We start from the raw sequence: 24253 nt of genomic DNA on the forward strand, positions 1-24253 counted from the left end.
TGAAGACTGATGTGACATTGGCTTTCCTCCAGTACTCAGGCACCTCTTCTGTTCTCCATGACCTTTCAAAAATGATGGAGAGTGGCTTAATCCTAGAAAGTTGTTCGTGTCTGTGGAAAGGTGTGAGAAACTGTGCTGGTTTGAGGCCAGCCAGAACATCTCTTGCCCCGAAAGGGACAAAAGAATGAGACTCACACAAACGGATTGGAGAGTGATGGAAAGTTTAAATGGAAAAGCGATTGGTGAAAATACAGAAAGACTACACAGCATAGTGGCAAAGAACATCCTAAAGCATACAGAGTCCCTCACATAGTACCCAGAGGCTTCCCAATCCTTCCCCCCTCCCACCTGAGGGTCTACCCAAACCCTCATGGCTCTTTCTTCCCCCCTCCCGCTGCTAGGCAAGTCTCAGGCTGGCCAGGTCTGAGACTGCCCCCCCCTCCATTCTCCTCCTGGCATTAGGCCCAGTCAGGCCTAAGAGGCCTGAGATACCCCCCCGGCATTACCCGATAAGAGAGGACATCTCCCATGGGAGCAGAGAGGGAAGAAAGAGGAAGAGAATGACTCTGCAGATGGCCTTATAGGGCGCAGGATTTATGGGTAGAAATACGCCGTTTCCTGTGTCCACCCCTATTGGGTGAGCACCCAGGACACCAGAGGTGTATCTCATGTAGCAGTGGCAGGGGGCACCCAGCCTAAACTGCCACAGAAACTATTGTGAGCTTGTGTTTTCAGCAGGGAAAAGGATAGCTTGCAAATGTTCCTGTGAAACGTAAAGCCTGTTGTGGCTTAGAGCCACTCTGTGCTTGATGCAAACACCTCACGTTTGCCAGTCCTCCCAGGGGACTCAGTCTGTGTCTCAAGAAGATGCAGCTAAGCAAGAGCAGATACAAATTTGAGAGAATTCTTGAGGCTCCGTTTAGATACTTAACACGTACAACTCCATTGGCCAAAACGCGAAGTGAAGTCTATTAGGTCACTGGCCCAGTGGTATCCATTGACTGCCTTGAAGGTATGTGACTGGGAGTCAAATGGCCCTTCCTGCTGAAGAGAAAAGAGGGAAATCCTGCACTGTAAAGTGCCAGAGGTCAGGCACTGAGGATTGCAAAGAATATAGGTTTGACTAGCATTAGGGTCCAGCAGAGGATGGGTAATGAGAGGTGGATGCTTACCCCAAGTATATGGGGACTATGAATGGCACATATGTTGCCACTGTGGAAAGTCTGGTATCAGGCTGTACAAGAACTGCTTGGCATCTCTGAGGCATCTTTTGTACAGTGGGGTGGTTGAAATCCTGGCTGCTTGAAGGGAAGTCTTCCTGCTCACAGTCCCAAAGTGGTGGAAAGGAAGTGGATTATTCCATGCGTACAAGTTAACTGCTTCTACTCTATATTTTGCTGTTGTACTGCTGCGACTCCTGCCCAGAATGACTCGGGTAAAGGCACTGATCTGACTTGTATGTTGCAAAATCTGGCCTTAAGTACCAACATCATTGACATTGCTCTCTAATTTGATGACAGAGTGAAGAGTTGTAATGGTATGGTACCTCCTTATGACAAGCTTCCTGTGGTCCACTCTCCTGGGGTTCCAGAGTAAACCAAAAGCTTTTGGGTTTGGGCTCTTTAATAGTTGGAATCTCCTCCCACACAGTCCCTGCTGACAGTGACAGCACATGATCAATAACTCTTGCTCCAGCTGTCACTGCTGCCTGCAAGGCCTGCAGTTTCCATACTGGAAAAGGCCTTTCCCAGAGAGCCTAATCAATAAGCTGCTGTGAAGTCCGTTCTTGTTTGCTATATATAATCTAGACACACACAAACTACGTGAGTGAGCATGTGTAGAGCGGGGGGAGGATGTACCAGCCCTCTGCTCCTGCTGACTGGGAAGAGGACACAGCTACCTCTTACTTTGCTCCCTTTCCTGCAGCTGCTGCTCAAGGCTTGTGGCCACATCCTTTCCCTGCTTTATTGCCACTCTGCATGGGGACCTGCTTTGGGACTCTAGGGGAGCCAAATTCCTGCTGAGTCACTTCTAGGGTTCGATGAAGCTCCTGTGACACTCTTCTGTGCACTTTCTGCTGTTGGTAGGTAACCCGCTTTCGGAGCCACGCAAGCGGGAGGATGTCAAGCACAGCTCCATCAAAGAAGCCTTACCGCAAGGCACCTCCACAGCATCGTGAGATCCGCCATGAGGTACCCATCATTCGAGATGACCAGGATGGAGTGATCTTGGCTGAGCAGAGTCAGGTAACGGCTTGCCAGGTGGCAAAGGGCTTAACACCATTGCACCAGCAAACAGGGTTTAGTTACACTAAGGCAGGCCATCTGAAGCAGGCAGAGGGGTTTGAGGTTTGCAACCTGAACTTCTCCTCTTCATGGTCCCTGGAGTCCAGCAGTGAGAAGGAAGCGTCAGGGTGCAGAACAGAGTTGAACATCAAAAACCAGTCTGTCTCGCCAGCACTTCCACGTGGTGGGAAGATGGGGCAGCGAAGTAGAAAGCGGTGTCCAAACCGCAGTCATGGGCACCTCAGCAAATTTGTGAGCCGTAGCATGGAGACAGTTGTGGTGTCTGGAGATGAAAGACACCATCCCACTTGCTGTTTCAAGAGCAGAAGCCTGGAACGCTCACTTATGTTTAAAGAGCCTCCTGAAGTCCTGACACCAAGGAAGTTTCAGGTCTCCTCTATACATCCACCTCTCAAAGGGATCCTGAAGCAGACCAACATGACAGGCCCGTGCCCCGAGAGCTTACGCAAGTCCCGCTCAGTAGAGACACTTTCCTATGGCCGTGACTCACGCAAGTACAGTGATCCTCAGGTCTGCCTCAGCTGTAGGCAGAAGTGCTCACTGAAGCATAGCAGCAGCAGTGCCACTGACTCTGCCAAGCGCAGGGAGAAGATCACAGAAGAAAAACTGCAGTTCTCAAAATTCTTGGATGAGATTACCCAGCGGGTGCTGAGTCCCATCCGCTTGCGCTCACTGAGAGAGACCAAGGGAGCAGAACAAGACCAGAACACCCCTCTTTCTCCCAGAAGCTCTGTGCCAGAAGGCCAAGTGGAAGGTCACGTACAACGGGTCAAAACCAAATGTGCAACTGAAAGATCCCCCCGTCCAAGCAGAAGAAAAGCAGAAAAGAAATGTGGGGAGCTGGGAGTGGCTTCATGCCAGAGAAAGTGTGCCAGAGAGGAAGCTGAGCCAGCTTCCAGACTAAGAAAGAAACCTGTCCTTGGGAGCAAGAACAGTAACGAAAAACTTTCCTTGGAGAGAAGGGTAGTAGATCTGTGTCAGTATGAGCTGGCAGACCTGGGGCTGGCAGGGACATCCTCTGGGCAACAGCACTCACTGTCTTCATCGAAAAACAGTGCAGAGGGCAGAAGGGATGAAAGCAGTCCCTGTTCACAACTATTAAAGCCGCACCACCTGTGTGCTAAACTTGGGCAGAAGCGTGCAGTGGAGCCGAACCACCCAGAAAAAGGATTCTTCTCCACTCCAACACGCTGGAGTCGGGAGGAGGGGCCTACCCCTACTAGATCCTCCCCTTCCTTCAGCCTGGCACTAAACAAGGTAGGTGCCAGGGCCACTGGCTCACAGACGGGTCTCACAAATGCCAAAGCCCTGTTGGCTTCCAGACTGGATTTCATATAGTCTGTAATGCCAGTGGGGACAGTGAGAGCAGGCCACTGGACCTCATGCTGTGGGTGCTTAATTGCCAGAAGCTGTTCCCTTGTGGGTGACACTCATGACTGTGCTCCAGGTTGGGTATATCTTCCTGGGGGGATACAGCTTCCCTTTGGCCCCAGAATCTAGGAATTTAAGACCTGGTGCTGTTCTCCTCACTGCAGACTTCCTAGGTGTTTGCAGGTTGGAGGCCCTCCTGACTGCAGGGCAGGAGGTGCCAGGATGCTCATGGTGCTTTGTGTGTGCCCTGTGTCTGGCTGTCTTGCGGTACTGTCTCTTTGTGTGGTGGCTGTTTTGGGTCTTTGTAAGCCTTTCCTTTTCTCCAGCCTGCTTTGGGGCCATTGCCTCATTTTAATATAAATCACATTATCCCCTTTGCCTGGTCAGTAGCCTCTGTGTGTGTGTGTCTAGGAGGCAGTTGCTAGATAATTCTGTCTGAATTCACTGATTGCCATGTAGGGCCAGGAAGTAAGAGAAGAACGGATTAATACTTTGCCTGTAGGGGAAGGAGGATATATGCAGGTGGTAAAGACTGTTCATTTAAAAGTGTAAACTCATGAAGTAAGTAGCCCTTGGATGTCTTCAGGCCAAGACTGGGATGGTTTGCTTTCTGTAGTATTGCTAGTAGCTCAACAACCCCATCCACAACTGTCTGTGGCATGGTCTGTCAGCTCAGAGCTGACACTTAATGGACAATCTAACATGTGGCAGCGCTTTGGTTTTGTGCAGTGCTGTTGGTACCAAGCACCACAAGTAATAAATACATTGTCAGCCTGGGCTTTGTAAGAATGGTCACAGTCTTGGGCTTTCACAGGATGCAGAGTGGCTTCTAGTGCTAATTCAATCTCTCTCAGCCATGTTGGCAGGCAGCAGCCGTCTCACAGGTTAGCACAGGTTGCAAAGAAAGTGAGAATAGTTGGACTGTGTGTTCTCGTCACTGTGCTATGTTTCCTTGTTCTGCAGGTCCCTGCTCCATCCATCTCAAGGGATCCTTCCCAGGAGATTAATTTCTTTCACAGACTGTTCTGACCTTTGTTTTTAATTCTGCTATCCCAGAATAGTTACAGAGGCTGCTTCAGGTCTGCAGAAAGAACCCCTTTTCACAGCACAGTCTGAGTGGTGTAAAATGTAGATGCATTTTTTGGCTCCCAAATGATTCTCTCATTCTTTTTGTGGGGTTTCAAGTGTGTTGTGATTGCTGTGGTGACATTTAATCCTGTATCTGCTGGCCTGTGAGAGTCCTGCTACCCACTAACTGTGCATGTGGAAGAAGCTGAAGCACCAGCTAAGGTGTCATGCCACAAGAGATGTTGAGATTGCATTGTGGGAGTATAGTTACCTAACTTGTGTGGTGGTTTCTAGTCCAGCTCTTTTACCTTGAGACAGAGCACGCAGTCTGCCTTGGTGTTAGGCAGCTTGAGTGATGTGTACAGCTCTAAGCTCGCCTAGTGTGACCTGTCAGAGCAAGTGAGGAACAGTCACAGGTATGGTCTAGCAAGCAAGACTCTGTCCTTTAGAACAGTATAAGAGACCAGCTCCTCCTCTGAAAGAATCTCATGGCTGTTTTCTTCCCTGTGCAGGAACCCTTGACGGATGCAGAAAGGATGAAGTAAGTGTCATACTGCAGCTGTGTGGGTGCTGATTCCTCACATCCTGCCTGTGCCACCTGCACAGTGAAGCTGTCTGTCCTTGCGGGCTCCTCTCACATCTTCAGTCTTCTTGGGGCTATGTGGGCAGAGCTTTAGTCTGTGCCTTGCTAACCCTTGCCTTGCATGTCCTTCCCCCTGGAGAGGGAGGGACCTTAGATCTCCAGAGCAGGTGCAAGGCAGAGGAGTTTGATTGTGAAAGAGAGTAGGAGATGAAGTCTTTAATATGTGTGGAGAGAGGAGAGCCTTTTTTAACCTGCTGCCGACTGAGGGTGAGAGCTGAGCCCTTTGCAGGTGCTAGTGTGGGGCACAGACAGCTGCTAGCACTGAACTCCCAAGCCATAGTGAAGAAAAAGCTTTGCTGCCAAAGAGAAGCTGTGTGTTTGGGTTTCTCTGAGCAGCTGGGCACAAAGGAAGGAAAAACAACAGGAAGTCCTGACCACCAGGCATGTACTGGCTGGGGAGGGAAGGAACAGTTTGTGTTGGAATAAGCTTGACTGGCAGCTGTGATCACATCTGTAAACATATCCCACCACCCCTGCTTCTGGCCATAAAGCTGTATGGAGTCCTCTTTCCACCGTGTATTAAAGATGTGAGGGCTTTTGAACCATTTCAGAGGAGAAGATGATTTTACTCTTTTTTGCTTTCACCTCTTCTATCTTGGACTGGGATAAATTATTGAGTGTGCTTCATTCACTGGTGAGGGACACTGGAGCTGCACAGCTCATCTGGCTAGAGGGCTTTGTCCAAGCACTGTAATCTGAGAGGGAGCTGGGACACATGCTGGGCCAGCTAGCTCCTGATTCTTTGCCCCTTCTGCAAGAGAGTTTGAGTCTCCCTCTCCTGACAGAGATGTATCTGCTGCTGCATGTGCCAGTTCACTTCTTAACTTCCTGGGTGCTCTGTTTTGGAGTCTTGAGCCCTAGAGCAGGGTACTGGGTGGAGTGTGCTGGTGTGGAATAGCCTTTCTGCAGTCAGTGGTACCTTGCTCCTGTGTGTCCCAGGCTACTGCAACATGAAAATGAAGAGCTTCGACGTCGACTGACATATGTGACTAACAAAATGGAGGCAATGGAGAGGGAGCTGGAATCAGGTCAGGACTATTTGGAGATGGAGCTGGGCCAGAACCGTGAGGAGCTGGAGAAATTCAAGGACAAATTCCGTAGGTATGAAAAAGAAAACGAGAGGGGTAGAGATGCTTCCCACCATGGACTCCCTCAGCTGGTGTGAACAGGCCATGCCCTGTTGTGTAAATCACAGGCTATCTGCATCCTCAGAAAGGTGCATCCCCAGCCTACAGGGGATGCAGCCATTACTTTCTCCAGGGTACAGTTTAGGAATGCTGCTAGCTTAAGGGGCTCACAACAACAGAGAATTCATCTGTTGGATACCAGGCAGGATCCAGCTTGAGTGGCTACCCCATGTGTGAAAAGAAGCCACTGATGGCTGCAAGAAAGTATATCACCATACTACCTGAAAAGTACCTCAGTTAAAAATCAGTGCCAATCATTGGTCACATGCTTATACATGACATAGCTCAAAGGAGTCTTTCAAAGTCATTCACGCCCTCCCCTGCAAGATCCTTTCCCCCAGTGAACCTCATCTTGCCTGCAGTGACAAGGGCCTGAAGGTCATTATGTGACAGAGGTGAGGCATAGTTAATGTGCCTGATTGTCTTAGTGCCAGCTTTTCTGGAGTTGGGGAGTTGGTGGTTTGCTTGGGAACTGTGAAGGGAACTTGAGTAGGTGCCTGAGATCTGTTCCCATGATTACAATCTTTTTTCTGTAGATTGCAGAACAGCTACACTGCTTCCCAGAGAACCAACCAAGACCTGGAGGAGAAGCTGCATGCCCTGGTAAGTGCCCTATTAAGTCACTACAGAGAGGAGGAGGTGGAAGGAATTTGTGTGTTGGGAACACATGGGAGAAGGGGCCCTGGCTTTACCCAGCAGATGTGGCAGCGGGTGAGGGGTGAGATTGTGGCCGTGACCATCTACTCCCTACTCCAGCTGGTGTCGTGAACTGTTTTCTTGATTTACTGAGCCCCCTACTTGGTCATGCACATGAGCTTTGGTTCCCCACAACATAATTGTGTGGTATTCCGCCATGTTGCTTCAGTCCCTCTCAAAATGCCAGTCTTGGGGTGGTCATGCTGGGAGGGAGGACAAGGGCAGTCAAAAGAGAGCCAATGTGCATGTATGTCTGTTGTGTGCATTCATAACACTCATGGCTGTTTCTTTTCTCTCCCTTCCCCTCTCTCTCTTTCTCCTCCCCACGCTGCCGCTGGCACACGCTGGGTGTACTTACCGCTCAGGCCTCTCTCAGCCAAAGCTGGATTTTTGCAGTTGCGTCTTTTAGTTTGTGTTTTTTCTTTTTCCTCTTTTACATGTCTCTGCCTGTTGGTTTCATTGTCAGTCCTACATACACCATCCCAGATGGAGGGGCCCCAGCCCTCGTCCAGCCAAGGGCTCGCCTGGTATCCAGCAGCTGCCCACAGATGCAGCAAGTCCTAGCTTGTAGTGCTCCATCTTAAGAGCGCTTGAGCCAGCTGGAGCATGGCGTGTTTGGAAGTGGTGCCCATAAACTGTGGCACAGCACAAGGTGTGGATGGTCGTGAGCCTCGTTTGCTCCCTTTCCTTCCCCTTCTGATCTGTGAGCAGGCAAGTCAAACAGCTGAGATGCTGGTTGCCTCCATGTAGGCCAGGATGAGATTTCTTTTGGTTCTAGCACTTGACTTTTTGGGTTAATGTGCATTGTGCTAGTGCCTGAAGAGACTGCATTGTCCTCCCCTTTCCCCTTGAGCATCACTGAACTGTACTTGTCATGCACAGCTGGGCCTCAGAGCATCCATGGGTAGTGTTGGACAAACTTCTTGAGAAGGAGATAGCTTGGTTGTTCTGAGCTGTTGCCGTCCTCTGCTGTTACATCTGGGTCTCTGTTGGCTCTGTACATAACTCTGTTGCAGAGTCTAAAGTGGCAATGTTGCCTTCTTTAGGAAGGGCATTAACTGAGCTCCAGATGAAGCTACACAGGACCTTCTTCTTACTAGAGCAAGGCTTAAACTCTTTCAGTGTGATGCCCTCTCCCTGCCAATAAAACCTGCTGTTCTATTCAGCATTGACTGATGGATCTCTATAGGCATTTCTGTTGCCCCAGAGAAGAGGTTTGGGTATCTCAGGCTCAGAGATATTTGCTGCCAGTAGCAGGATTCCTCAAAACCTCTAGCTTTGCATCAGGCACTGTGTGAGCCATGGCAGAGAGGAAACATGTTTGTGCTGTAAGAAGTGATACTGAATAAGTATGTTCAAAGATAGCTAGCAGAGTGGCTGGCTCCATTTGGCCTTTGGGGTCTCTCCCTTTGCGAAGACTCAGGCTGTCCCCCTTGTCTGTCTGTCTGGAAGTTTTTGTGTCCCAGCTGAATGTGTTACTGTGCTATGCATGGGCTGAAGTGGGTGGTGAAGTCAGGTTCTTCTGGGCTGGTGTGATTTACACCTGGTGTTCTTGCATCTCAGATTAAAAAGGCAGAGATGGACCGCAAGACGCTGGACTGGGAAATTGTAGAGCTCACTAATAAATTGCTTGATGCCAAAACCACCATCAATAAGCTGGAAGAACTCAATGTAAGTGTCAGTCTGCAAATAGCTGTGGAGGTGCCTGAGGTGTAGGCTTTTTCTTATTCAAAATCATTAGTGTAAAGGAGCATGTGAATTACTTCACTCTGTATGAAAGTGTGGGAGCTATACACAGCAGTAGGGACAGAAATGGGTCTGAGGGGTTGAGGAGGGAGGAATTGGTCTTCAAGTCTGATACGTTTGCTCTTTTGAGCTTAGAGTTTGACCCAAGTCCAGGCTGTACCAATGGGAGGGGTCATTTCTCTACATCTGGGAGGAAGCTGCTGCCTCTTCTACACCATTAATATGGAAGTACCTGGATCCTGTGCTTGTTTCTGTTAATTGCTCTCCACTCCCTCCAGTCTGTCTGCAGGATGCCTAACATCAGGCTGTGTCTTCAGGCAGGGCTCTGGGATGGGACAGCAAATCTAGTGGGACTTCTGGAGGTTATTAAAATTCCCAGAGGGAGAGGGAGTTGATGCACTGACAGAGTATATGCCTGGAGCAAGGACTAGAGTTGAAAGGGATGCCTTGGCTGAGTTGCAAGAAAATGCACAGGGGTGTGGAGAGGAGGGAATGGCAGGTGCCCTTGTAAGAGGTGCATCAGATGCCTCCTCCTGCTTCTGTTCAAGCAGCATCTGTTCAGGTGGCACCTTTTTGGGTAAGTGACAAGTGAGTCTGACACTGTTGCACACCTGTGCCCTTTCTTGCAGGAACGTTATCGACAGGATTGTAACCTTGCAGTACAGCTTCTCAAATGTAACAAGTCCCACTTCAGGAACCACAAGTTTGCTGATGTGAGTAGCAGTCTTGCTGAGGTGGGGAAGAAGGGCTCATCGTCTCTGCCTGCATCTTGCTTTCTCCAGCTTTCTCTGCAGGGCTGTGGGTCTCTTCTCCTTCAGCCTCAGTGAGAGGTGGGGGTTCTCCTCTTCCCACTCTCACTGAGAAGGTATCGCAGAGCCTCGGTCATCTCCTCTTTCATGCCAGCTCCTATTCACAGCTCAGCTGGGAGCTGTTATAAAAAGCACAATAACCTTGAATTCGATAGCCTGCTGGGTGCCTTATGGGAGCTGGCAGGACGACAGACTTCTCTCTTTTACCCGTGTTTGTCTTCTTCCATTTCTCACCTGGCCACATGGAAGGGCCATGCTGCCTGATAAGGAGTCAAGCAGCAGTAGCCTGGCCCTGCTTCACTTCTTACTCTCAACAGAAAGGTGGGAGGCAGTATCAGTGTCTTTTAGGCATCCTGAACTGGTATTAACTCATGCTGTCCCCTGTGGGGTCTATAGCTCATCCTGCCCTGGGATGAGCAAAGATGTTTAGGCCTTTCATGTTAGTAGCATCAGTTCTTCAGCTGGAAGTCTCATTCAGGCCCTTACCTCAGCTCTCCTGTTGCCATACCCCTAGTCTCCATCCTTTCTTGTATTCGTCTCAGCAAAACCATGTGCTTGTCTTTTTTAACTTAGCAGGTGAACAATGTGTCACCCTCCCCCACTGTGTCTCAAATTAGCACTCTTGAGGGCAGTGTATCAGTTATGGCTGAGGTAACCTTGACCTCACTCCCAGCTGTCTCCCCTCCCCGGAGCTTTGAATTCTGTCCCCCACAGAGCGCTGCATCCTGCGTGGCTGCCACTGGAGGGGTGTTAATGCTAAGCAGCTGTGCAGATAGTCTGCCTCACAGCCAGCTGTTGTCATGCAGTCTGTCCTGTGTCCCCAGCTTTGGACACAGTTTCCTCCTGGCCGTGGTGGATCAGACCTTGCTGTGCCACTTTGGTGGCTTGTGGAACTCTGCTCTCTGCTTCATATTGTGCACCAAGGTGAGGGCAGCTTGGCAGAGTGATGGAGAGAGCAGTAATGCTTGTCTACAAGACAAGGAGCAGTACTTACCCCATGTTGAGACCCTAGTCCTGCAGCTTTGGTGATAAACCCCATCTTTGCCTCTTTGAAATGGAAGGAGGGAGGAAGTGGGATGAGGTGGTAGAGTTGGTAGGAACAAGGGAAGGCATTGATTCTGGTCTGTGGGCAGGCTGCCAAGCAGCATGGCTGCAATTACTGTATTTGGGGTACACTACAGATCCCAGCACTGAGGGTTGTTGAGTCACTTCAGTGCAACCACCAGCTGATTTTCCACAGATCAATAGACCCCTTCCTAGCATGTACTGGCTAGGCCTTGTCTCTGTGCTCAGAGGCATAGGGGACTGAGCTCATGTGGTGTCTTTTCTTGTCCTCTTCACAAAATGGGGCCTGTAAACCATGGCCTAGAAACATGACAGGTGTGACAGCTAGAGAGCCTTGTTAGTGCCTCTTGGGGCAAGTTTGCTTTGGAAAGTGATACCTTTCTGAGGGCAAGGTGGGTGAATGCTAGGGTCAAGATAAGGAGTACAAAGTATATGGGAAGGTTGTTTGGAAAAGGAAGATTATTTGAAACTAAATGGCTTGTGTGGCAATCCTGTTCTAATGTCCTTTTCCTTCTCCTTAGCTTCCCTATGAGCTGCAGGACATGGTCAATAAGCATTTGCATAACACTCAGGAGTCTGCAGGCCCTGGTCAAGAGGCGACCCACACCTTGGCTCCATCTGATGTTGTGCCCACCTCAGTCATTGCCAGAGTCTTGGAGAAACCAGAATCTCTGGTTCTGAATTCAGCCAAGTCTAGCAGCGGCAGCTGTCCCATGGCTGAGGATGTCTTTGTGCATGTGGACATGAGTGGAGCCCCTCCTGATGCCTGCAGCAGCACAGGGAAGATGGGGAAGGAGGGAGGAGATGTGGGGAAACAGCAGAATGGTGGCTGCAAACCGCAGAGCAGTGTGGAAATTGTGCCAGAGGAGGTGCCTGCCTTTGAGAAGCTAAGCCCATACCCTACACCCTCGCCTCCCCATCCTATGTACCCTGGGCGCAAAGTGATTGAGTTTTCTGAGGACAAGGTAAGGATCCCAAAGAACAGCCCCCTGCCCAACTGTACATATGCTACACGCCAGGCCATCTCCCTCAGCCTGGTACAGAGTGAAGATGAGAGCTGCGACAGGCATCGGACGCTCCCCAGCAGCCCTGCTTCAGAAGGGCACCATTCAGCCTCCAGTTGTTCCTGTCAGCAGTCCCCCAAAGTACCCAGAGCTCATGGCTCTTGCCAGAGCAGCCCGTTCAGCAGCCCTCCCCAGATCCCGAGCGCCTTTGCCAGCTCTGCCAGCTCTGAGGAGGACCTGCTGGCCAACTGGCAGCGTATGTTTGTGGACAAGGCACCCCCCACCTCAGAGCAGGTGCTGATGAACCGCACGGCTTTCGGCCGTGACACGGCCCCTGAGCTCCAGAAGAGATTCAGCCGCTCCATGCAGGAGCTGGGTAGGACAGCCTCGGCATACTCAGATGGTGAGGAGAGCTGCAGCTGGACTGTGAGCCGGGACTCAAGCGTGGACACAGACAGCACTGAGTCCAGAGCCCGTAGGAGCCATTTTTCCTCGGACTATGGCACAGATTTCTCACAGGATGAAGCCCAGAAGCTGTTGCAGGAAAGTGGTGGAGGCACTGCTGAGCCTGGAAGCCCCTCACCAGAGAAGCAAAAGGACTGTGTGGACCGTGATTTGCCTGAGAGCCCAGCTGAAGAGAAAGAAATGCTGCTGCAGGGAAGCAAGGAGAACAACCAGGAGGAAAGTGAAAGCAGGGTCAAGCCTCCCTTCAGTCGGCCACACCGCAGTCCCAAGAGGATGGGGGTCCACCACTTACATCGCAAGGACAGTCTGACGCAAGCCCAGGAGCAGGGCAACCTTCTCAGCTGAGGCAGGGCAAGAAGCAGCCACATGCTGCAGAGTTGTGGGATGTCTGCATCTGTCCATCTTCTGAGAGGGAAACTTTCCTTAGTACCCTCCTCTCTTGGAGGCTCAGCTCTGAAATTTCATATTTATTTTCTTCTTTTGCTACCTAGAAGAGCTGGGGTTTCCCTTCCCCAGCACCTCAGTCCCACATTACTAGCACACAATAATGTGCAGAAGCACATCCACTGCCCTGGCACACTCACAGCTCTCTTCACAGCCTCACACTGGTGCCTGTACCAGAGCTTGTTCTTGGTACCCCTTGTCCTGGTGCCTGTAACTCTTTAGGCTTGCATCTTCCTTCCTCTTTCCCATTCAGGTACCTGAGGCCCTGGGTGCTCTCATGCTGGCTGCCTGCAGCTGCTCTGCTGTCTTTTAACTTGTGCCAACAGGGCAGAGTGACTGTGTGATGGTGTCTCTCATTGCCTGGGAATCCCCAGGGGCCATCAGAGGGGCACAAGGACTGTCCTAGCGGATGGCTGTGTGCTCCTGGGGATGTGTTGGGATTGTTGCTGGCTTGTTTTCCTGCTGGGTTGTTTTCCCCAGCTGCCCTCTGGGTGATTCTCAAGAATCTGCTTCTTCAGGTCCACATTACCTGTGTTGGGTGCAGCCCCCATCCCCCTTTGAGGCAATGTACAGATGCTGCTACTGTGGCATGGGTGCTGCCTGCTGAGGTGGTTCTGGGAGGCACTGCCTGCTAGGCACTGGAGTTTGTGTGTCTCCTCCCTCACACCTCTGCCCCCGCTCTCTGTGCTATTGTTTTATTTGAACGGTGCTGATGCTTTGCTCTTGGGTGGGCTTCTTTCTTCTTTCCAAGCCTTTGGTTTTGGGGATGTATTGTTTTTCTTTCTCCCCACCCTGCATAAACAGACACAGCTGTTGGCAGCTGGTCTGATGCCTGTGTTGTGGGTGTGGAGGGTTAGCGCTAAGAGCTGTGCTTCCCTCTGATCCTGGCCTCTAGCCTGCAGATACCCCTCCAGGCTCAAGAACAAGATTTTGCCCCATGTGAGCGAGGCATGAAAGACACTACTGGGCTTTTCTAGGCAGGGCTCAGTGCAGGGCTGGCAGGGATGCAAGGGCAGCATGCTGAGGAGCTGTTCCCTGTAGACATACTACCTCATGGCACTGCAGCAGCCCTTTCCCAGGGTCTCCTCACATGTCCCCTTCTTCTGAGTCTCCCCTTCTGGGTAGGACCTCCCTGCCTGTTTTTCCTAGTGTAGTGTGTTATTTTGTGACTTTTTTTCCTCAGTCTTGTGTGCTTGGTGTCCTATTTGGGGGAGGTTGGGTGGGGGGAGGGAAGGGGAGAGGTCTGTAGTTGTAGGTATTTTTTGAGGGCTTGCAAAACCCAGGTATCCTGTTTTAATTTTGTCCTGTGCCCTCATCTGTCTGATGTTTCTTGGCTTCCCCAGGGGTGTGAGGGAGAGACTAACCTGGTTCCCTGCACCATGCCTCCCTCAAATCCTGCTGGCTGTCCTCAGCCTGCTCTCTGGTTTTTGCGTTGGGTTGGTGTTGTCCTCCCACCCTATTCAATGAGGGCGTTTCATTGGGCTGTAGGAGAGCAGTCCTCTGTCCAAGAGAGAGCTCCCATTCATAAGCTTACAGCAAGATTTGCAGCCAAGAGCTGCTTGGGACTCTGCTCCTCTCCCCAAACCCCTCTCTCTGCAAAGGGTGGGTAGCTTGCATCTGGGGCCAGTCAGGACTTCGGCTCAAGGCTGGAGGCTCCAGGGCCTGTGAAAGAGCTTCAGGCCTCTGTGGCAGCTGCATCGGTTATGTTATGTACCCTGGTTAGAACTGCTGCAGATACGGTCGCCTTGTTTCCCACCTTGAACAGTTGTGGGGCTGGATGCCACCCTCTGGCAGGGTGGTGGGACTCATTATTTCTGTACAGTATTTTGCTTGATACCTGTGCAAACAGGCAGGTGCTGAGAGCAAGGAACCATCTCTGAGCCTTCACAGTGTTCCTCTCAGCTGTCCTGAACGTGGTGGTGAGGTCCTTGTGTTTGCTTTCATCAGCCACTCCACTGCTGCATTTCTTCTATTCTTCTGCAGCATTGCCGAGGGCTTGCACCTGCAGCAGCTGTTGGCTACTGCCTCACAGACATCACCTGGGATTGGATGCTCACTGAGTGAGCTCCTCTGGCTCTGAGGCCACTCATGGCCTGCCTGTGGGACAGCACACCACTTGGACATTGTGGGAGACTTTGTCCTTTCAGGGCTCAGCCTCATCTCCCCTGAATCCTGACGTGATGGTCAGTGGACAAAACCCAGTCTTGCAGAAGCAAGGTGATGACAGTGCTGAGCAGAGCCAGCCTCAATTCTGCTTTTTGTCAAGGTAGACTTAAAAGCAAAACAGTGGAGAAGCAGAGGAGTGACAAAAGGGTGCCCAGTGCCTGTCACCAGATGTTTTTGCTTTGCAGCATTAGGCTACTACCAGAGGTTGAGGGGGAACAGTGGCCTCAAGAGCAGAGCTCTCTCCCAGCAGGACACTGTGCCTGCCCTCTGTGCTCCTGCTCACCTCTAGCAGTATTGGCTCTGGAGCCTTGAGCTGACCCCACCTTCAGTGTCCCAACTCCAGACTGTTAATCTGTAACTAATGTGTGGGTTTTTTTCTGAAATTTTGAAACCAATGTATATTTTAAGACCAGAAATAAACTATTTTAAAAGTAAGTGTCAATGGTTATAGTGTTCTCTCTCTTGGTTAAAACTTGGCCTGGACTGATGCTGAGCATGTGAGGGGGCAGAGTCTCTCTTGGTAGTGTCCCAGATTTGCTGAACTGTGTGTGCTGCCCACTCAGTCTCCCAGGGAGAACAATTTTGCATCGTGTGGGTTTTCTAGGAAGCTGTGAATTCACTGGTTAGCCTGAGCGCCCACTTAAGCTGCAGCCTGGCTCAAGGTGCTTGTGCAATTGGAGAGGAGATGCAGTCCCAGGCAAGGAGTGATGTATGGGATGCACAGTGTTTCTTTTCTGTAATTTTTTGTTAACTATCAGCTCAAAGATCAAATTGATCCTGCAGACCAGAATTCACAGCAGCACTCATGTCACTTTTCACTTAGCAGCTGACAGTGGCTTTAAAAGGTGCAAATTACTTTACCAGGCAACTTTGAGAAACACTGAAAACCCATGTGGGCATTTTCCACATTACTTGAAGGCTGTAAAGGCTAGGCTTGTCAAAAACCCTGAAATGAAGCTGTTTATGGTGTAAGCAGCCTCAGTACTTCTCAAGAATTTTGCCTACTGTATTTCAAGTATTTTTCTGGCTGTCCCTCTGTCTGATTTGTGTGTTGGCAAAGGCCTCCACATGCTGATTGAGAGTAGGATGTGGAGCTAAGTCTATTAATATTTGTTGGTTTTCTTGAAGCATCAGCTCATGTAGCGTGCTCCCTCCCTGGAGTTCATAAGTGTTTCATAATTCTAGAGCAAATATTTTGTGGTTTTATTTTGTGAGGGAAGGGAGGATTTGGGTTGATTGGATATACCCCCAGATAGGAAGCCCTCCAGCCATGACACAGGGAGTCCTCCAGGATGGAAGCATTCCATTGCGTATTGAATGGTACTGCAGAGGTCAGAGGACTTTAAGATATTTCCTTCATCTCCCACATTATGGTGCCTGTGCCTTCTGACCTGGATCTATGCAAAGCATAACAGAGGAAAAGTTTCTTGTTTCTTTGTCCTCATAATTAATTATTTTATTCCATGTTCCCTTGAGTAGCTGCTGCTCTCACAATTTAATCTTCCAGCCTAATCTGAGCCTTGCCTAGCTGCAGCCCCAGATGACGCTTGGTCAAGCAGTGAAGCCTGCCGTGCCTTTGCGGGCTGAAGCCTTCACCGGAGGGTGCACGAGCAGAGGCAGGCCCGGGGGACAGCAAAACTGAGACCGACGCGCACCAGCCCCGGGCCCGCCAGCCCTCCCCCGCCTACCCCCTCCCGCTCAGGGACAGGCGAGCGGCTGCCGCCCCGCACACAGGGACAGGCGAGCGGCTGCCGCCCCCTGTCGGCTGTGCGGGGCACAGCTCTCGCTGCTCCCGCGGCTCACCCGGCCGCTGCCCGTTCCCACCGCAGCTAGTAAACGATGGAACCGCCGCGATCGTGCCACCTCTGTGGCCTTTATAAAACTCTGATCTCGACAGCAATAAAGCAATAGAAAGAACATCTCTTATACACACCTGAATAAATACAGCCTGTGCCCTGTGGGCACAGCTGCATGGGGGGAGAGGCAGGGCAGCGTGAGCTACACATGCAGCGACAGGACACTCACAAGCGGCCAACGGGGCATGTGACAATACGGGGATGTGTGTGGAGGTTCACTGGGACCACGCTCCTCACTCGGAGAGCCGAGGGAGGCATCAACAGGACGTGAAATGTGCGAGAAGACAGCAGTGGCAGCCCTCCAGAGGGCAGGCACAGTGCTCTCCTGGGCAGAAGCAGGTGGGGTAGCCCAGCTACATTTCTGTTTCTGCTAAGAGGCTGTCACCAAGACCTGACGTCACCAGGACCATCTGGGAGCTGGAATCTGTTGCGAGAGAGAGAAAAGCATGAGCCGTTTGGGCCGCCAGAGGGTGCAGGGCTATACTCCAGATCCAGAGGTGAAGAATTAGAGCACCACAACAGGGTGGGATGTGAACTGTTGAGAGGATTGTGAGATTAAGTAGTAACTAGGTCTACTCTGGCAGTGCAGCAGAACAGAATCAATGTCTAGGAAGGGAGGAAGGCAAGAAACAGCAGCAAGTGCCCAGAGTGGGGATCTGCATTTGTTGTCTTAGCTATCAATAAGAATGTCAGCTCTGAACTGCTCCTCTCCCCCGTACGTTTGCAGGTGATACTGGTACTGACTTTTAAATTAAGAGTGTCTTTTCAGCTAGAGAGTGTCCAGGTGGGGCGGGGCTGGCAGGCTGCCACATAGGGTGGTGATGTTGCCTTCCCAAAAGCAGGGAATGCAGCAGGCAAGCAGCCATTTTATGGCAGCAGATGCCAGGCAATGATAACTTTCTGTGCTGCATGAATGGAGAGCTTGTGCAGCCCTCCCCTGCCTGCCTCAGCAAGGTGAGGGAAGCTCGCTGGCTCTGCGATGGCACAGAGTGCCAGCCAGGAAGGCTGCATCTCTCTTCACGCCAAGTGAATCAGCTGCAAGGAGGATGGGCATGCATAGCAAATAAGAAACTCAGCATGATACCAGTTTCCCATCCAGAAGTCTTTTTAAGCAGAAAAAAATGTTTTCTCCTGGATGTGAGGGAGGAGGTCTTTAGTGTCCATGCACTTCAGAGCCAGAGTCCTACACATTCAAAGCTTCTGCATGGGATCTCTGTTTTAGGGATCAGTTTCTGGAAACTGGATCCAAAACTTGACTAGGTGTCAGGAGAGGATTTTTATGGTTCTAATAAATAAAGATTTGAAATGTTTTTGTTGGAGTGGTCTTGTCTGTTGCTAGTCTGATATAAGAAGTATGAGAGGGAGAGGACAACCAAAGGTAAAAAAAGCAACCCTAAGCCAGCAGGGTCACAAAGTAGGCATGATAATATAAAATGTCATACGTATAAACAATACACAGCAGCTATCTCCATAACAGACCTTTTTTTCTCCTGTTACAAGCAACAGACAGGCTCTGGCATCTGGCTAGGCCTTCACATGTTTAGGATGCAAAGATAGGAATAGCTGGTGCTTGGTGGATTGGAGGGAGATTCTGGAAGCAGTGAGGAATGACATGAGTTTTGGCTAGGATAGCTGGCAAAGGCCCCTGAGATCATTAGTGCTTCTGCCCTTGAGTTTTAAGACTGCACAAGGATCTTGTTCCTGCAGTATCAGGCAAAATGCCTCTGAAGTACTGTTTCCACTCCTTGCAGCAGCTGTGTTGTCCTTGGAGGCTGTCTTTCCAATTGCAGCTCAGCCCAATGCTATTTAACGTGTAGGTTACATCTGAAGGCTGTCTAGATTCCACTTCACTGGGAGAAAGGATAGACCTCATTCACCAACCCCACCACAAGAGATCAGTGATGCTGGAAACACCCCAGAAACCCCAATTCCTGCCTGTCTGCCCCTGCCCATAGCCCAGGTCCCAGAGCTCTTACTGTTCTGGCAGATCCAGGGGTTCTCCCTGGATGTGACTTCACGAGCCTCTGTCTCCTCCTCTTCCTCACCCTCTGAGAGCAAGTCAGAGATCTGCTGCTGTAGCTCAGGACTAATGTTGTTCTCTGCCAGGATGAGTGTCCGTAGGGCTGTGGGGTAATTCTCTACCATGTCCAGCAAGGTCTAGGCAGAGAGCAAGATACACAGGCTGAGCAGAAAGAGCTTCAATGTGTTGTCTCCCTGCACACTCCAGCCCTCCTTACCTTTACTTTCCCTTGGCCTTGATTTCCCCTTGCCAGGCTTTCTGAGAGCCTGAGGACTTCCCACCTTTCTGTGGGAAGAGCTGAGCCTGGATTTCCTGTCTCTGTTCAAAGAGAAGGTAACTGCTCTACACCCTATTGCTGCCACATACCCAGACTCACCTCTTTCCACTGAGAGCTGGGGCTCTGAGAGAAGAGCCTGTGATACCAAGTCTAGGCCCTTATCTGTCTACAGAGCTGAAGCTCTGATCCTCAGACACAAGGCCGGGCCCTTATTTCTTCCAAGAAAGCCAAACTACAAGTAGAGCTGTGTCTTTCTCCCTGCTGACTTCAGTGAAAACCAAGAGCCCTAGGTCAGAGCAGTGGCTTATGAGCTCATCCTGTAGCTGACTGCAGTGGGTGAGCCCTGCTGGGTGCAGGGAGGGAAGGGAGTGCATATGAACTTGGGAGGGGGATGGCTAGAGACAGGTATAGATACTAGAGCCTCTACTGATGGCCAAGATCTATACCCTTAGATATCAGTCATGCTGTAGAGTAGCTGTAGGCACTCATACCTGGGCTGACTGGTTGGTAAGTCCTGTTCCCTCCAAGTCCAGAACTTCAAGGGTTCGACTGGAGGCCACAGCAACAGCAAGCATCCCTGCTACCTGGTCACCTGTGAAAGAAGCAAACTAAGGCTATCAGCAGTGCCTGCCTTCCCTCGTGCGATACCACACACCCTTATCAGCCTGGGACTGTCATGGAAACACCCTTGGAGTACTTCTGCCATCAAACAATCTCCAAATCTTAGTTACCTTGGGGGAAAAGAAAGCTGTTAACTGAGAAAAGAGACAAGGTAAAGGTGCACTATTTTGTGTTTACAGGAGCAGTCATTGATTATCAGAGGCAACAAAGAAGAACACAGTGAAATTGGTTTTATTCCCCAAGGAACCATACCTTCCCAAATCTTCTTCAAGGATGTGAGGGCTTTTAACAGTCCCTGCAAGGCATACCAGATGTATAATATGAAGCTAAGTATCTCAGCCTAGGTAGAGGCTGGAACTGGACAGAGGACTCTGCACTAGCTGACAGAATGCCTCCCTGGAAAGGGGGCAGATTTTTGAGGGTGGATGCAGAAGAACTAGGAGCATTAAAGACTGATGCTAGTGAAGAGAGAAGACTCCAGCATGTTCTCCTGACATTCCCTGGCAACAGTGCCAAGATATTGTACAACTGTGACACCTTCTCTTGAAAAAACAAAAAAAAATCAGGCTGATGTCAGGTGACACCCTGGGGCCTTTCCTGCCCAAGACAAGGTACCTAGTGAGACATACAGGTCCTGAAGGGAGGCTCCTTTTCCAGATCACAGACTCAGAGAATCACAGAAATGTTCAGGTTGGAAAATACCCTCGGGATCACCAAGTCCAACTGATAACCCTACTCTGCAAGGTTTACCCCAAAACTATATCCCCAAGTACCACATCCAAATGACCTTTAAACACATCCAGGGTTGGTGCCTCAACCACCTCCCTGGACAGCTCATTCCAATACCTGACCACTGTTTCAGTGAAAAGATTTTTCCTAATGTCCAGTCTAAACCTACCCAGTCATAGCTTGAGGCCATTCCCTCTTGTTCTGTCACTAATTACCTGTGAGAAGAGACCAGCAACAGCCTCTCCATAATGTCCTTTCAAGTAGTTGCAGAGAGCAATGAGGTCTCCCCTCAGCTTCCTCTTTTTCAAACTAAACAGCCTCAGCTCCTTCAGTTGCTCTTCATAAGATTTATTCTCCAGGCCCTTCACAGCTTCATTGCCCTCCTCTGCACTTGCTCCAGCACCTCCACATCTCTCTTGTATTGAGGTGCCCAAAACTGGACACAATACTCGAGGTGTGGCCTCACCAGAGTGGAGTACAAGAGGACAATCACCTCCCTACTCCTGCTGGACACAGCATTTCTGATACAAGCCAGGATGCCATTGGCTTTCTTGGCCACCTGGGCACACTGCTTGCTCATATTCAGCTACTTGTCGATTAGAACCCCCCAGGTCCCTTTCTGCCAGACAGCTTTCCAGCTACACTTCCCCAAGCCTGTAGCACTACATGGGGTTGTTGTGACCCAAGTGCAGGACCTGGCACTTGGCAGATGGTTTGAGGATGGGAGTGCCCTGATAAAGCTCAGGGAAGCATGGGCCAGTCTCCACCACCTTGCGGCAGAGCTGGCAAGAGTTGGTTTCCATGGCAACGAGTGCCAGGCTCTCCTTCTCCTCCCTGCTATGCAGGGAAGATGAAGCGGGGGGAGCATGGTGGCATACTGCATGTACCAAGCCAACATCAGTGCCGATGGCTTCATGAACAGGAGAGACGTGGAGGGTCAAAAGTGACAACAAAGGCAGTAGAGCAGGCAAGGCACACATGGCCACCTCACATGAGCAGAGCATCACAACTGGTTTTCCCTACAGCCAAAGGCACCTGGCAGGGTGAACTTGCTACTGTGATCAGAAGGCACCTATGCAAGAAACTGCCCCTATCCTCCTGGTGATGCTCTACTGCCCTTTTAGAGCTTGGTCCTCAGCCACCCGCCCACACACATCTCAGAAATGCTGAGAGACAGGAGTGCAGCATCCCTTGCTTCTCCGACATGGCCTCCCAGCTTACCTAGAGGGTTGTAGTCGAGGTTCAGCACACGGAGCTGTGAGCTGTGAGCCACTGCAATGGCCAGGCGTCCCCAGCCTTTGCTTGTGATGCCTGGGTTGGCACTCAGAGTTAGCTCTTTGAGGCCTGGAGAAGAAAAGCCAAACCAGAGTTTTAGGGTCACCAAAGCAGTCTCAGGGGAACTAATTCAGCTGACCAGAATAGCTTTGAGTCATGTCCCCTGTACTTGGATGTGCTAAAAGATTTGGTTTGTTCTCATGACTGTCATTACATATTTCACTGATCAGTGAAATATTTCACTGCCTTCAGTAGTAGCCCTTCATTTGACCATGCTGTGACCACCCCATTTCTCTGCTCTCTCAACTTGTGTCCCACTTACTACAAATAACAAACACAATGGAAACAAGTAAGGGCTGTGTGAGGTGACTCACTGGAGAAGGTGGCTGAAGGTGACAAGTTGGGGTGAGAACAATAGGCTCTGAAGCCTGTATCTAGGAGAGGTGGCCAACAGGCATAAAAGCATCAGTAGCACTGTGAATACACAGAGAAGGTGCTGGGTAGAGGTGGAAAGCACTTTGAGAGTCAGGAGAGAAGGGTGGTGTTACCTCAGCACATGCCAGCTCTCAGCTTAACTGGTCCACTGGTCTCTAACCACTAAAAAATTGTTCCCTACAAAGATCTGAATCTTGACTCTATGGCTATGACCATGAAACTACACGCTAAGAAAGAGCAGCTGCAAGCAGCAACAATTCCCAGGCACTGACAGTTAAGACAAGTGCTGAGGTGGGGACACACTATATGTTTATCTATGGTCATTATCAACAATTAAATACCAAAAAAAAAAAAAATCAAAGGCAAAGCTGTCCCCTCCTTCAGTTTCAAATGCTCTTGTCATGAACCAGCAGCAACCTGTTGGTCCCTGATGTCTGAACTGCCATCAGGATAGATCAATAGCAGAAAGCCCATGCCTGCCCAAGAGAATGCTCCTCTATTGCTTGGCTTTTCTGCTTTACTTAAGCTGGGGGAAAAAATTTCTCAGCGGAGGCAAACTACAAAACCTGTCTCCATGGTTTAGCACTAGACTTGGTAGAGTTAGATAATGGTTGGACTCATTGATCTTAAAGGTCTTTACCAATCAAAACGATTCTATGATTCCTCCAGGGCTGAGGAATTACTGCTGCATGCATCTGCTCTACGTGAAAAGTTCTAATGGTCATGGTGCAGCCTACAGCCCCTGGTGCTTACCGGACTTGGCCCCATCAGGGGGCAGGAGCCCACAGATAAGGTTGATGCCTTCATCACCCAGCATGCAGTCTCCTAGATCCAGAGCCACCAGCGAGGGATGGATGGAGAGAGCAGGATTGAGGAGGGCCAATCCTGCGTCTGTCAGGGGACTCCCATGGAGGCTGTGCAGGTAAAAGGGAAAATTACTAGGGAGCCTTCTTTCTGCCGGCTAACTAACCTGATGGGGAGGGAGAAGCGGATGAAATGACGGGGATGTCAAATCCTAACCCCAGCTGAGAAAACCACCCTGGGAAGCCTCTGCCGCGAAGGCCAGCCGATCGCCGCAGTGGCCCTCCTCTCCCGACAAGGACAAGGGTGTGCAGGGAATGCCAGCGGGGCAGCCCCCACCACCGAAGCAGCCAGGTTGGAGGGGCCTAAAGCCAGCACCGTACCCAGCCGGCAGTGACAGAGGTGGCTCCCTCCTTGCCGAGTGAAGGGCCGGGGGCTACCTTCTGCAGCGTCAAGGGCATTTTTCCTCAGACAAGATTCAAAGCGAGGGTTTAGGCCGGAGTTGCGAGTCCCCAGACGGCACGTCCCTGCACGGGAGGGGGCCAAAGGCACCCCCACAGTCCCCCACCCCGCTATACTCACAAGAGGGACTGGACGGACCGGTTTGTCTTCAGGGCCTCGGCCAGCTGCTTGACGCGGTTGATGTTGGAAACGATGCCCAGGTTGAGGTTGAGCTGAGCCAGGGAACGGGATTCAGCCACCCCTCGGCAGACATGCCCGAAGTCCCGCTCGGAGAGCTGGCAGCCCCGCAGCGACAGCAGCCGCACCGAGTTCTCCCGTAGGCTCTCGCAGATGTCCCGGATCTCCGCCCCCGACAGCGTCTCTCCGGAGATCTGGATGGATCCCGGCAGCATCTTCTCCCCGCTCGGGGAGCTGCTGTCCGCCGCCCGCCGATCCCGTGGCGGCGGCTGGGCGCCGGGAAGGAGTCGCGCTGCGCGCTGTGGGCCGGGGCGGGCGCCAACGCCGCCGCTGCTGCCGCCGGGCAGTCCCGGCCCGGCCCACCACGGCCCCGGGGGCGTCACCGCGCAGCCTTACCGGTGGCTGTCGGGTCGGTCCGCTGCACCCGGCGGGGCTACCGCTCCTCCGCGGGTGGCGAGACCCAGAGGAGCCATCAGCAGGGACTAATGCGGAGCAGCGCGAGGCTCCCAGGCTCTGAAACCCGCGGGGCCTCTCCACCGCGCCAGCAGCGCTGAGCAGGGCCGGGCAGCCCCGCTCCGCCCGCACCTGCCGGGCCGCCCCGCCTCGCCTCCTCCCTTACCGCTGCCCCGG

At 51.3% G+C, this 24253-nt stretch overlaps 2 protein-coding genes across 3 annotated transcripts; one reads left to right on the plus strand and one right to left on the minus strand.

Annotated features, from left to right (window-relative positions):
- The first annotated feature begins 2094 nt into the window (after nucleotides 1–2094).
- Nucleotides 2095–13241, plus strand: TJAP1 (tight junction associated protein 1). 2 transcript variants are annotated; one of them, XM_054393662.1, is made up of 9 exons: nucleotides 2095–2222; nucleotides 5258–5286; nucleotides 6328–6489; nucleotides 7112–7178; nucleotides 7637–7666; nucleotides 8835–8942; nucleotides 9647–9730; nucleotides 11413–11974; nucleotides 12038–13241. In XM_054393662.1, exons 1-9 carry the CDS (start codon nucleotides 2121–2123, stop codon nucleotides 12703–12705), a joined length of 1812 nt encoding a protein of 603 aa, XP_054249637.1. In that variant the 5' UTR covers nucleotides 2095–2120; the 3' UTR covers nucleotides 12706–13241. The 2 variants fall into 2 exon arrangements, with proteins under 2 accessions (XP_054249637.1, XP_054249646.1); XM_054393671.1 differs by lacking the exon at nucleotides 7637–7666 and having other exon boundaries at nucleotides 12038–12310; nucleotides 12422–13241.
- Nucleotides 13242–17179: 3938 nt separating this feature from the next.
- LRRC73 (leucine rich repeat containing 73) lies at nucleotides 17180–23838 on the minus strand. The gene is made up of 6 exons (XM_054399177.1): nucleotides 23567–23838; nucleotides 22937–23097; nucleotides 21695–21817; nucleotides 19615–19715; nucleotides 18803–18983; nucleotides 17180–17250 (listed from the first exon to the last, which is right to left on the minus strand). Exons 1-6 carry the CDS (start codon nucleotides 23836–23838, stop codon nucleotides 17180–17182), a joined length of 909 nt encoding a protein of 302 aa, XP_054255152.1.
- Nucleotides 23839–24253: the final 415 nt, after the last annotated feature.

The sequence above is a fragment of the Indicator indicator genome, chromosome 2 (assembly GCF_027791375.1).
Source record: "Indicator indicator isolate 239-I01 chromosome 2, UM_Iind_1.1, whole genome shotgun sequence".
In the NCBI taxonomy this organism is placed as follows: Eukaryota; Metazoa; Chordata; class Aves; order Piciformes; family Indicatoridae; genus Indicator; species Indicator indicator.

Excerpts from the sequence above, each read along its gene's own strand:
- LRRC73 (XM_054399177.1), bottom strand. The coding sequence starts at position 23,838 with ATGCTGCCGGGATCCATCCAGATCTCCGGAGAGACGCTGTCGGGGGCG. Across the intron at positions 19,716-21,694 it reads CCTCGACTACAACCCTCTAG|GTGACCAGGTAGCAGGGATG; the intron begins GTAAGCTGGGAG and ends CTTCTTTCACAG. Across the intron at positions 17,251-18,802 it reads CCCCTGGATCTGCCAGAACA|ATTCCAGCTCCCAGATGGTC; the intron begins GTAAGAGCTCTG and ends CTCTCGCAACAG.
- TJAP1 (XM_054393662.1), top strand. The coding sequence starts at position 2,121 with ATGTCAAGCACAGCTCCATCAAAGAAGCCTTACCGCAAGGCACCTCCA. Across the intron at positions 6,490-7,111 it reads TTCAAGGACAAATTCCGTAG|ATTGCAGAACAGCTACACTG; the intron begins GTATGAAAAAGA and ends TTTTTTCTGTAG. Across the intron at positions 8,943-9,646 it reads ATAAGCTGGAAGAACTCAAT|GAACGTTATCGACAGGATTG; the intron begins GTAAGTGTCAGT and ends CCTTTCTTGCAG.